The 13,399-nt window shown below is 43.8% G+C and overlaps 1 protein-coding gene across 1 annotated transcript; it reads left to right on the top strand.

The window, feature by feature from the left end:
- Positions 1-201: 201 nt before the first annotated feature.
- On the top strand, positions 202-13,164 carry LOC139377477 (sorting and assembly machinery component 50 homolog A-like). Its single transcript, XM_071120510.1, has 15 exons — positions 202-361; positions 3,081-3,191; positions 3,355-3,456; positions 3,560-3,647; positions 3,786-3,892; positions 4,164-4,294; positions 4,433-4,520; positions 4,780-4,908; positions 5,438-5,509; positions 5,620-5,706; positions 5,929-5,999; positions 8,958-9,025; positions 9,108-9,167; positions 12,481-12,622; positions 12,876-13,164. Exons 1-15 carry the CDS (start codon positions 278-280, stop codon positions 12,919-12,921), a joined length of 1,386 nt encoding a protein of 461 aa, XP_070976611.1. The 5' UTR covers positions 202-277; the 3' UTR covers positions 12,922-13,164.
- Positions 13,165-13,399: the final 235 nt, after the last annotated feature.

The raw sequence follows: 13,399 nt of genomic DNA, 5'->3' as shown, positions 1-13,399 counted from the left end.
ACACAAATCCAAGTACATGTTATTATGTTATGTTATATGTTAACTCAGCAACGCTTCAGTTTTGAAAATATTCATTTTACTGGCTATCAAGAGGTTTTGTGTGTACACTATTGTTTTGTGTTTACAGTAAGCAACTGTTTGCAATTTTTCTTTAGTTCTGCAATATATTGTGAAACGTTGACATCTTGAACACCCCCAGGGTGGATGAGGGGGCGTGGTGTTGGTGGTGTCATGGCGTCCACGAAGCTACATTTCTCTTGAGCCGAGTGTGAATTAAATGTCCCTTAATTTCTTAAAATTAACACAAACATTTGAAGTACGGTACATTCTAGACGTAATCATGGGAACCGTCCACGCGAGGGTAAGGATAACTGCTTAAAATGCAAAGGGTGAACGCATGACCTCTGAGTACAGTAACCGGAGTAGCTAGCGTAGTCAGCACGCAAAGCGAAAGGGGTCCAGTTGGACAGCTTGCCAACTATGGCAACTAGCTAAACTCCAGAAACACGAACTGTCCATACCTTGTCAGGAAGTGAAGGAAATTAACATGATCAAATGCTGCATAGTTGTAACAACAGCATTGGTGAACGTTGCTCGTGTATTGTGCGCACTACAGCCACTGATCTGAAATAGTGAGGACACCAATCATATGCATGGGGGTGCATTAATCATTTGCATTATTAGATGCTTTAAACAACAAGCTGAAATTTCCAGTGAATTCAACTAATGACATTTTGAAGAATGTGACTTGTAAATACCAGTCTTGTGGTCAGGTGCCACAAAGAGGGAAGGAAAGAACAGAACAGGTCAGCACGACGGGTCCTTACATATGAACACGGATAGCTAACGTTGATATGCATGTCAATCTCTCCAGGCTCAAAGTAGAGATCGACTTCATCACTACTTGTTTATGTCAGAAGTATTGACATGTTGAATGCACTGTGCTGTCTATTTAAACTATTAGCACACAGCTCAGACACCCATGTAATGCATACCCCACAAGACATTCCACCAGAGGTCTCTTCACAGTCCCCAAATCCAGAACAGACTATGGGAGGCGCACAGTACTACATAGAGCTATGACTACATGGAACTCTATTCCACATCAAGTAACACATGCAAGCTGGAAAATCTGTTTTTAAATAATGGATACAAATACACTTTATGGAACTGCAGACACTGTGAAGAGACACACACACACATGATAACATACCCACGTACACATGGATTTTGTGTTGTAGATATATTTGAAGTCAGAAGTTTACATACACTTAGGTTGGAGTCATTAAAACTCGTTTTTCAACCACTCCACAAATTTCTTGTTAACAAACTATAGTTTTGGCAAGTCGGTGAGGACATCTACTTTGTGCATGACACAAGTAATCTTTCCAACAATTGTTTACAGACAGATTATTTCACTTATCACTGTATCACAATTCCAGTGGGTCAGAAGTTGACATACACTAAGGTGACTGTGCCATTAAAAAGCTTGGAAAATTCCAGAAAATGATGTCATGGCTTTAGAAGCTTCTGATAGGCTAATTGACATCATTTGAGTCAATTGGAGGTGTACCTGTGGATGTATTTCAAGGCCTACCTTCAAACTCAGTGCCTCTTTGCTTGACATCATGGAAAAATCAAAAGAAATCAGCCAAGACCTCATAAAAAAAAATGTGGATACCTCCACAAGTCTGGTTCATCCTTGGGAGCAATTTCCAAATGCTTGAAGGAACCATGTTCATCTGTACAAACAATAGTACGCAAGTATAAACACCATGGGACCACGCAGTCGTCATACCGCTCAGGAAGGAGACTTGTTCTGTCTCCTAGAGATGAACGTACTTTGGTTCAAAAAGTGCAAATCTATCCCAGAACAACAGCAAAGGACCTTGTGAAGATGCTGGAGGAAACTGGTAGAAAAGTATCTATATCCACAGTAAAACGAGTCCTATATCAACATAACCTGAAAGGTCACTCAGCAAGGAAGAAGCCACTGCTCCAAAACCGGCATAAAAAAACAGACTACGGTTTGCAACAGCACTTGGGGACAAAGATCGCACTTTTTGGAGAAATATCCTCTGGTCTGATGAAACAAAAATAGAACTGTTTGGCCATAAGGACCATTGTTATGTTTGGAGGAAAAAGGGGTAGGCTTGCAAGCTGAAGAGCACCATCCCAACCGTGAAGCACGGGGGTGGCAGCATCATGTTGTGCGGGTGCTTTGCTGCAGGAGGGACTGGTGTACTTCACAAAATAGATGGCATCATGAGGGAGGAAAATGATGTGGATATATTGAAGCAAAATCTCAAGACATCAGTCAGGAAGTTAAAGCTTGGTTGCAAATGGGTCTTCCAAATGGACAATGACCCCAAGCATACTTCCAAAGTTGTGGCAAAATGGCTTAAGGACAATATAGTAAAGGTATTGGAGTGGCCATCACAAAGCCCTGACCTCAATCCTATAAAACATTTGTCGGCAGAACTGAAAAAGTGTGTGTGAGCAAGGAGGCCTACAAACCTGACTCCGTTACATCAGCTCTGTCAGGAGGAATGGGCCAAAATTCACCCAACTTATTGTGGGAAGCTTGTGGAAGGCTACCCGAAACGTTTGACCCAAGTTAAACAATTTAAAGACAATGCTACAAAATACTAATTGAGTGTATGTAAACTTCTGACCCACTGGGAATGTGATGAAAGAAATATAAAAGCTGAAATAATCATTCTCTTTGCTATTATTCTGACGTTTCACATTCTTAAAATAAAGTGGTGATCCTAACTGACCTAATTTTTACTCAGATTAAATGTCAGGAATGGTGAAAAACTGAGTTTAAATGTATTTGGCTAAGGTGTATGTAAACTTCCGACTTCAACTGTATATGGTAGTAGAGTTGTGGCTTGAGGGCCACTACTCCATAATAAAAAATACAAATATTGAGATGAACTCGTACCTTTTCATAATGACCAAAACACAACATCCACCCAACTACCTGTTCAGCGAATGCGTTTTGTACAGATAGCTTTAATATTGAAGATATAGCCTGATAAGTCAACGTATTCATCACTAAATCTGTTGTGTTGCAGAGTCTTGATCCTCTACCAATGCAGGGACCTGAGCTGGGGTTTCATGCAGATGACATTGAGAGGCCAGATATGGAGCAGGAGTCAAAACAAGAGGTCCTTGAAAACAAAGATGTATGTTTTTTTCTTTTTTTTTCACTCAGTCCTGAATGAAAACCGCATTGACTCAAGTTGTGACTTAACCCATAAGAATTTCTGTGTGGTTGAATGTAAAAGTTACCTTTATCATTGTTGGCTGTCACTGCTGATTATAACATTTCATGTATTTGCCCTGTAGGTCATAGTCCAGCGTGTACACATAGATGGTCTCGGAAGAACCAAGGAGGATTGCTTAACATACGAGATTGCTGATGTCTTCCGTGCCAAGAACTTGATTGATGTGAGTGAGTCTATCAGTACAGTACAGACCATGTTTATTCACGTGGAGTCTGTATAGAGACTATAGCAAAAGTAGGATCGACTTTGTTTACTGTTTGTTCTAGGTCATGAGGAGAGCCCACGAAGCCAGACAGAAGCTCCTGCGTCTCGGTATCTTCAGACAAGTGGATGTTGTCATCGATACCTCACAAGGTACAGTGGTTAGAAAGGGGATCTATTCTGATCACAGTGTCTGTCCAAAATGTTGTATTTTACTTTGGAAGGGACTAAAATCAATGGGAAAGTAGGTAAAGCACTCAAAACAACAACAAAAACAATACTTCCTTTCAGGGGTGGATGCTCTGCCTAATGGACTAGATGTGACGTTTGATGTGACTGAGCTGAGACGCATGACTGGTAGCTATAACACCATGGTTGGAAATAACGAAGGCTGCATGGTGAGGACTCCTGAGTGATGGGCTCTATTCAATGCATCGTTTCAATTCATTCCTCACGTCCTATCGCCTCGCCTCCTTCTCAACCGTATTGGAGGAGAAGGTCCAAGATCCCTCCCCTAGGACCTTTTCCAATGCCTTTTGAGAAGGAAGCGAGGAGAGCGGATACCAGGAATTGAGGAAAGATTCATTTAGGTTGAACCATGGTGGTGATTACAAGTGCAATTGAGGTTCCATCCTTTGTTTTTACTAGTTTACCTGCCTCCTACTTTAGGTTCTTGGTCTCAAGCTGCCCAATATCTTCGGTTCTGCAGAAAAGCTCACCTTCCAGGTCTCCTACGGCACCAAAGAGACTTCCTACGGGCTGTCGTTCTTCAAGCCCCAACCTGGCCACTTTGAGCGCAGGTATGAGACAAAACAAAGCTGCTAATTCCATCATTAGCAATGCTTCAAAAACAGTGAATTGTGTTGTTGTTTATGCTGCATTTCCCTGAGCTCTTTTTGTTTGGGATCAATCTAATTGACTTTCTCTGGCTGTTGCAGTTTCGCTGTCAACTTGTACAAAGTTGCAGGCCAATTTCCATGGAGCTCGCTGAGAGAGACTGATCGCGGTGTCTCCACAGAGTTCAGTGTAAAGATAATTTTCCATTAATCTATCATTATTGTACAAGTTCTCAATTGGCATACTCCTGTGCTCTGTGTTTACCTCTGGACTCTGTGTGAAACAACCAAGGTGATTTATTTTTTATTTTTGCTGCTGTTACGCTAACTAATATGAGTAGAATGGAATTTCTCAGCTACTTTTCTATTCAATTTCATCCTGCCGGCAATGCTTTTGCAAATGCTTGATCCTCTCTGGGTTTCTCCCTTTCTGTTTTGCATACGAACAGTTCCCTCTCTGGAAGACCAACCACACCCTGAAGTGGGAGGGGGTGTGGCGAGAGCTGGGCTGTCTGGAGCGTACCGCTTCGTTTGCAGTCCGGGAAGAGAGCGGCCACTCCCTCAAGTCATCACTCTCGGTACCGGGACTTCATTTTCGCTTCACAATCCTCACACAACTACCTTTAGTAGATAAAACACTAAAAATATATATATTTAACCAGGAAAAGCCCATTGAGACCCAGTGTCTCTTTTACAATGGGGGCCGGGCGAAGAAGGCACCAACAATCAATACATTACAGGATTAAAAACATACAACAATACAAAACAATTCAACAACATGATCCAGCCTTTAAAAAAGCATTTACACTCCTCTGAAACAGAGTCTCCCATCAAAATGTTTAATTCATTCAGTGGCACTAACATATCTAGATGAAGCATGGATTGTAGACCATTCCATGCCTCTGGTGCACAAGATGAGAGGGCATTCTTGCCTAATCGTGATAATACATTTGGACTCAAATCCTATTTTGAGATCTGTACACTAAATGTGGGTTTTTGTGTATATCTTGCATTGATGTTGTCAAAATCTCAAGTTAGGATTCGACCCACTGAGACATTTGAGACAATACTTTTCATCAACATGTATCCTCTCCTTTGCGATCGCAGCACTCCATGGTCATCGACACCAGGAACTCGGCAATCCTTCCCAGGAGGGGGGCCTTGCTGAAGATCAACCAGGTGTGTGGGTTGACATTACCTGACCCGGTGTTGCAGCCAGTAATGATTTCCTATTTAAACCATTTTGAACCGACAACACATTCAGCCGATGCATCGCTGTGGTTTTGCAGGAGTTGGCAGGATACACTGGAGGAGATGCCAGCTTCCTGAAAGAGGACTTTGAGATCCAGTTTAACAGACGTCTCTTCTGGGACTCGGTGAGAACCTGAATTGTTTTTATTGATCAAGGAGAAATTTGCATGTGAACTTGAGTTACACACATGGATCTCTAGTTGGAATAGTAATAGTCACCTTTACAGTAAACACAAGTTATAACCAACAGCTTGTTGATGGAGGGTTGAAAAATGGTTGTGGACAGGTTGGGATAAAAGAGCAAGTGGGAGAGCACTTTGGTTGAGACCTTTTCCTCTATCTTCCAGGTCCTGTCTGCATCTCTCTGGGGGGGATGCCTCCTGCCCATTGGAGATAAGCCAACTTGCATTGCTGATAGGTAAGACAATACTCTCTATTCCACAATGCCGCCAATGAAAAACCAGGGGTGTGTGAGAGAAAAATGTGTTTACCTGATTTGTTGGATATTAATAGTTAGCAATTAATACGTAACGAATGGGAAGACATTTCTGTCCTGCTAATGCTGTGTTTTTATGGTCTCCGCTCTAGTTCCCTGCAGCTAATCTGGGCGTATGGTCACTAGAGATGGCCTTGAGCTGACAAATGAGTTATAAGACTGCATTGCATAGACAATAATGTGTTTTACTAGGGATAGCTTAGGAGTAGAACAATCCCTCATTGTCTCAAAATCATTCTTGCATCTGGGAAACTAAGCCAGGGTGGGGTTAAGACAACCACCCTGTGCAGATGACGACCGGATGAACCCAGAGTGGCTTATGATGCCCCCAATCTGCATGAAGGGGGTGGAACCAACTGTGACTGAGCATTGTTAGTGTCACTTTTTCACAGCACTGTATATAGCTATTTGCCCCCTCCCTGATTTCTTGTTTTTTTTGCACATTAGTCACACTTAAATGTTTCAGATCATCAAACTAATTTAAATATTACATAAAGATAACCCAAGTAAACACAAAATTCAGTTTTTAAGCAATGATTTTATTTATTAAGGGGGAAAAAGCTATCTGAATCTTCATGGCCCTATGTGACAAAGTAATTGCCCCCTAAACCTAATAACTGGTTGTGCCACCCTCAGCAGCAACAACTGCAATCAAAGAATTTGCGATAACTGGCAATGAGTTTTTCACATCGCTGTGGAGGAATTTTGGCCCACCCTTCTTTTCAGAATTGTTTTAATTCAGCCACATTGGAGGGTTTTCGAGCATGAACCACCTTTAAGGTCATGCCACAGTATCTCAATCGGATTCAAGTCCGAACTTTGACTAGGCCATTCCAAAACCTTAATTTTGTTTTTTTTAAGCCAATTCAGAGGTGGACTTGCTGGTGTGTTTTGGGATCATTGTCCTGCTGCAGAACCCAAATGCACTTCAGCTTGAGGTCATGAACTGATGGCCGGACATTCTCCTTCAGGGTTTTTTGGTAGAGAGCAGAATTCATGGTTCCATCAATCACAGCAAGTCGTCCAGGTCCTGAAGCAGCAAAGCAGCCCCAGACCATCACACTACCACCACCATATTTGACTGTTGGTATGATGCTCTTTTTCTGAAATGCTGTGTTATTTTTACGCCAGATGTAACGGGACGCACACCTTCCAAAAAGTTCAACTTTTGTCTCGTCAGTCCACAGAATATTTTCTCAAAAATCTTGGGGATCATCAAGATGTTTTTTGCCGAAAGTGAGATGAGCCTTTATGTTGTTTTTGGTCAGCAGTAGTTTTCGCCTTGGAACTCGGGCCATGGATGCCATTTTTGCCCAGTGTCTTTCTTATGGTTTAGTCATGCACACTGACCTTAACTGAGGCAAGTGAGGCCTGCAGTTCTTTAGATGTTGTTGTGGGTTCTTTTGTGACCTCTTGGATGAGTCGTCGCTCTTGGGGTAATTTTGGTAGGCCGGCCACTCCTGTGAAGGTTCACCACTGTTCCAAATTTTCTCAATTTGTGGATAATGGCTCTCACCGTGGTTCGCTGGAGTCCCAAAGCTTTATAAATGGCTTTGTAACCCTTTCCAGACTGGAGGAACAAAGTCATTGACATCTACATCTGTTCCTGAATTTCTTTGGATCGCGGCATGATGTCTTGCTTTATGAAATCTTTTGGCTACTTCACCTTGTCAGACAGGTTCTATTTAAGTGATTTCTTGATTCAACAGGTCTGGCAGTAATCAAGCCTGGGTGTGACTAGTGAAATTGAACTCAGCTTTCCAAAAAATGTGATCAACCACAGTAAATTCATATTTTAAAAAGGGGGGGCATTTACTTTGTCACATAGGGCCATGAAGGTTCGGATAGCTTTTTTCCCTTAATAAATAAAATCATCACTTAACTGCATTTTGTGTTTAACTTGGGTTATCTTTGTGTAATATTTCAATTTGTTTGATGATCTGAAACATTTAAGTGTGACAAATGTGCAAAAAAACAAGAAATCGGCAAGGGGGCAAATCATTTTTCACAGCACTTTATAGTACTCTGCATTTGCTCAAAAGTTAGGCTACTCGGGTTGACTACTTTCATTATTGCAATAATTAATCGATATTAAATATAGACGATTGTTTGAGGAAATGACAAAGTCTCTGTCAGTATGAATATCCACGGCAGGTGTCAAACTTGGCCCGCGAGACGGTTTTAATGTGGCCTGCCACGTTATCTGTATACCATGTTGTTTCTTGACCCTTAAATGGTTTCTACCTGCAACTGCTCGGCACCCGACCGAAAGGCGCTACAGAGGGTAGTGCGTACGGCCTAGTTCATCACTGGGGCCGGGCTCCCTGCCATCCAGGACCTCTATACTAGGCAGTGTCAGACTCCAGCCACCCAAGTCATAGACTGTTCTCTCTTCTAGCGCCCGGCAAGCGGCACCGATGCACCAAGTCTTGGAACCAACAGGACCCTGAACAGCTTCTACCCCCAAGCCATAAGACTGCTAAATAGTTTGTCCAAGTAGCTATTGGTTAACTATTTAACTATCTGCATTGACCCGTTTTGCACAAACTCTTTTGACTCATCACATACGCTGCTGTTACTGTTTCTTATCTATCCTGTTGCCTAGTCACTTTATCCCTACCTATATATACGGTATCTACCTCAATTACCTCATACCCCTGCACATCACCTTGGTACTGGTACCCCGTGTATATAGCCAAGTTGTCATTACTCATTGTTTATTTATTCCTTGGGTTATTGTTTTTCTATTATTTCTCTTTTTTCCCCCTCTTTGCATTGTGGGAAGGGCCCGTAAGCATTTCACTGTTAGTCTACACCTGTTGTTGACGAAGCATGTGACAAATACAATTTGATTAGAGTTTTGACCTATTCATCTCTTAGGTTCTATCTCGGTGGTCCTACTAGCGTCAGGGGCTTCAGTATGTACAGCATCGGCCCTCAGAGTGAAGGTGAGATGTTATCCATTTCAATAAAGTCCGATTTAGGTTACATTCTCACATCACGTGTGTGGTTTTATTGTTGGCATGACAGGTGACTACCTGGGAGGTGAGGTGTATTGGGCTGGAGCAAATCAAATGTTATTTGTCACACGCTAAATACAACAGGTGTGAAATTATTACTTACAAGCCCTTAACCAACAATGCAGTTCAAGAAATAGAGTTAATAAAATATTTCCTAAAAATAAAAAAAATACACTGCTCAAAAAAATAAAGGGAACACTTAAACAACACAATGTAACTCCAAGTCAATCACACTTCTGTGAAATCAAACTGTCCACTTAGGAAGCAACACTGATTGACAATACATTTCAAATGCTGGAATAGACAACAGGTGGAAATTATAGGCAATTAGCAAGACACCCTCAATAAAGGAGTGGTTCTGCAGGTGGTGACCACAGACCACTTCTCAGTTCCTATGCTTCCTGGCTGATGTTTTGGTCACTTTTGAATGCTGGCGGTGCTTTCACTCTAGTGGTAGCATGAGACGGAGTCTACAACCCACACAAGTGGCTCAGGTAGTGCAGCTCATCCAGGATGGCACATCAATGCGAGCTGTGGCAAGAAGGTTTGCTGTGTCTGTCAGCGTAGTGTCCAGAGCATGGAGGCGCTACCAGGAGACGTGGAGGAGGCCGTAGGAGGGCAACAACCCAGCAGCAGGACCGCTACCTCCACCTTTGTGCAAGGAGGAGCAGGAGGAGCACTGCCAGAGCCCTGCAAAATGACCTCCAGCAGGCCACAAATGTGCATGTGTCTGCTTAAACGGTCAGAAACAGACTCCATGAGGGTGGTATGAGGGCCCGACGTCCACAGGTGGGGGTTGTGCTTACAGCCCAACACCGTGCAGGACGTTTGGTATTTGCCAGAGAACATTGGCAAATTCGCCACTGGCGCCCTGTGCTCTTCACAGATGAAAGCAGGTTCACACTGAGCACATGTGATAGACGTGACAGAGTCTGGAGACGCTGTGGAGAACGTTCTGCTGCCTGCAACATCCTCCAGCATGACCGGTTTGGCGGTGGGTCAGTCATGGTGTGGGGTGGCATTTCTTTGGGGGGCAGCACAGCCCTCCATGTGCTCGCCAGAGGTAGCCTGACTGCCATTAGGTACCGAGATGAGATCCACAGACCCCTTGTGAGACCAAATGCTGGTGCGGTTGGCCCTGGGTTCCTCCTAATGCAAGACAATGCTAGACCTCATGTGGCTGGAGTGTGTCAGCAGTTCCTGCAAGAGGAAGGCATTGATGCTATGGACTGGCCCGCCCGTTCCCCAGACCTGAATCCAATTGAGCACATCTGGGACATCATGTCTCGCTCCATCCACCAACGCCACATTGCACCACAGACTGTCCAGGAGTTGGCGGATGCTTTAGTCCAGGTCTGGGAGGAGATCCCTCAGGAGACCATCCGCCACCTCATCAGGAGCATGCCCAGGCGTTGTAGGGAGGTCATACAGGCACGTGGAGGCCACACACACTACTGAGCCTCATTTTGACTTGTTTTAAGGACATTACATCAAAGTTGGATCAGCCTGTAGTGTCGTTTTCCACTTTAATTTTGAGTGTGATTCCAAATCCAGATTTCCATTGATAATTTTTGTGTGATTTTGTTGTCAGCACATTCAACTATGTAAAGACAAAAATATTTAATGAGAATATTTCATTCATTCAGATCTAGGATTTGCTATTTTAGTGTTCCCTTTATTCTTTTGAGCAGTGTATATAAAAAAAAAGTAACAAGAAATGTACATAACAATAACGAGGCATTATTCAGGGGGTACTGAGTCAATGTTCAGGGGTACAGGTTAATCAAGGTAATTTGTAAAGTGACTATGCATAGATAGTAAACATCGAGTAGCTGTAAATAGTCTGGCTGGTCATTTGATTAGTTGTTCAGCAGTCTTATGGCTTGGGGGTGTAGAAGCTGTTAAGGAACCTTTTGGTACTAGACTTGGCGCTCTGGTACCGCTTTCCTTCCTCTGGCACCGCCTAGTATATAGGTCCTGGATGTCAGGAAGCTTGGCCCCAGTGATGTACTGGGCGTAAGCACTACCCTCTGTAGCGCCTTCCGGTCAGAGGCCGAGCAGTTGCCATACCAGGCGGTGATGCAACCGGTCAGGATGCTCTCGATGGTGCAGCTGTAGAACTTTTTGAGGATCTGGGGACCCATGCCAAATTTTCCCTGAGGGGAAAAGGTGTTGTTGTGCCCTCTTTTTTTCGACTGTCTGTGTGTTTTGACCATGATAGTTGGTTGGTGATGTGGACACCAAGGAAATTGAAACTCTCGACCTGCTCCACCTCAGTCCCATCAATGTTAATAGTGGCCTGTTCGGGCTTCCTTTTCCTATAGTCCACAATCAGCTACTTTCTCTTGCTCACATTGAGAGGTTGCTGTCCTGGCAGTCTCTGACCTCCTCGCTGTAGACTGTCTCATAGTTGTCGGTGATCAGGCCTACCACTGTTGTGTCATCAGCAAACGTAATGATGGTGTTGAAGTCGTGCTTGGCCACACAGTCGTGGGTGAACAGGGAGTACAGGAGGGGACTAAGCACGCACCCGAGGGGCCCCAGTGTTGAGGATCAGCGTGGCAGATGTGTTGTTGCCTACCCTTACCACCTGGGGGCGGCCTGTCAGGAAGTCCAGGATCCAGTTGCAGAGGGAGGTGTATAGTCGCAGGGTCCTTAGCTTAGTGATGAGCTTTGAGGTCACAATGGTGATAGCTAACTTCCCTGCTTGCTAGAAATTAAAGTTGATTGCACAATGGTCTGTCCTGCGACTTTATACAGGGAAAGAGAATCCTCTGCGCTTTTCAGTCCTCCAGCTTAGTGGTTCCCATACTGTGGGGCGCGCTCCCTAGGGCAACTCAGCTCGGCTTTCAACCTACTCTTAAAATTTGTCGCAGTAGAATGCATAATGTGCAATTTCGAGATTGGGTAGTGCATCATCAGTTGTTCTCTGGTCATGTCAGTCATTGCATACCTTAGAGAGCTACTTATAACTTGTCAGAAATGTCCAGATCAAAGTGTTTTTTTTTCAGCTATGTTTTTTCTAGCCCGTAGATTGTGTAGTAATGTTTGAGTCACTCATATCACATGAATACACATTAGACATAGATAGAATTGCAAAACGATTTGCTTTAAAACCGCAAAATATTATCTGTACCTCATGACAAAATGTGTAGAATTGTGCGAAGTGAGCTTTAAACCAGCAAAATGTTCTCTCTGCCAACAAGAGGGATGTGAACAGGCTGTGTCATGAACCGTGCTTGTGCCCATAGAAATAGATGTGGCGCGGGGGGGGGTGGGGGGGGGGGGGGGGGCGGGATGTCCCTCAATGCTGGAAGGGGAGCCTGAGGGGGAAAGTGTGGGAACCACTGCTCTAGGTTTACTCAGGCTGTGTTTTCCTGTAGGTGACGGGCCTCAAGCACACCTGAAGAAACTGGCAGAGTGTATCCGCTGGTCTTACGGAGCGGGAATTGTGCTGCGACTCGGAAACATCGCCCGGCTGGAGCTCAACTATTGCATTCCCACGGGCGTCCAGAGTGGAGACAGGTAGGCTAATATCTGCCCATTCTGTTGTCAAACCATGGCATGATAGTATATAGATGAGCAGTACACTTTTATGCCTGATTCAAACTATAAGGCCGACTCGAACCGTGTTGTCCTTTCCAGCATGGTTTCAGCAACTACGGTGGATGCATAACCAGGCCATCCCAGTACAACTCGGCTTTGATCAGTTTGGCTCAATATTGTGAAAGGGGTATTGAGTTACTGTTAAAAATAACACTTAAGTATTTTTGTTTAGGATATGCAACGGGTTTCAGTTTGGAGCTGGAGTCCGATTCCTGTGATCCTGTCTTGCTGAATTGAGGACTACAGGAGTTTGTTTAATTGGTTTTAGTAAGTGAGACGCCGGGACCCTTGCAGCACACCGAAGGTTGCTGGGAATGCAATGGATACCACAACCAAACTATTGTATAATGGACGAGGCAACAATGGAGGTTTTCCTCCAGTACTAATGAATGACTGGAGCCACCAGTAACATATCAGCCATGAGTGCCTTTACCATGAGTCAAATAATGTGGTCTGGATTATTATGTTCGGTAATAAATTATCATCCCCTCTACAGGTATTCAAAAACCACACTAGTATGCGTCATTCTATGGCATTGACCTACCTTCCGCTTGATTTTGCAAGGCATTCGTTAGATCGAATCCCCGAGCTGACAAGGTAAAACAAATCTGTCGTTCTACCCTGAACAAGGCAGCTAACCCACTGCCCCTAGGCCGTCATTGTAAATAAGAATTTCTTCTTAACTGACTTGCCTGG

This window comes from Oncorhynchus clarkii, chromosome 2, assembly GCF_045791955.1.
Source record: "Oncorhynchus clarkii lewisi isolate Uvic-CL-2024 chromosome 2, UVic_Ocla_1.0, whole genome shotgun sequence".
NCBI classification, from domain to species: Eukaryota; Metazoa; Chordata; class Actinopteri; order Salmoniformes; family Salmonidae; genus Oncorhynchus; species Oncorhynchus clarkii.
This window is presented reverse-complemented; position numbering and strand designations above follow the sequence as displayed.

Coding starts and splice junctions, on each gene's coding strand:
- LOC139377477 (XM_071120510.1), top strand. CDS start 278: ATGTCCCTTAATTTCTTAAAATTAACACAAACATTTGAAGTACGGTAC. Junction 4,521..4,779: donor GTGTCTCCACAGAGTTCAGT/GTAAAGATAATT, acceptor GCATACGAACAG/TTCCCTCTCTGGAAGACCAA. Junction 5,510..5,619: donor CCTTGCTGAAGATCAACCAG/GTGTGTGGGTTG, acceptor GTGGTTTTGCAG/GAGTTGGCAGGATACACTGG.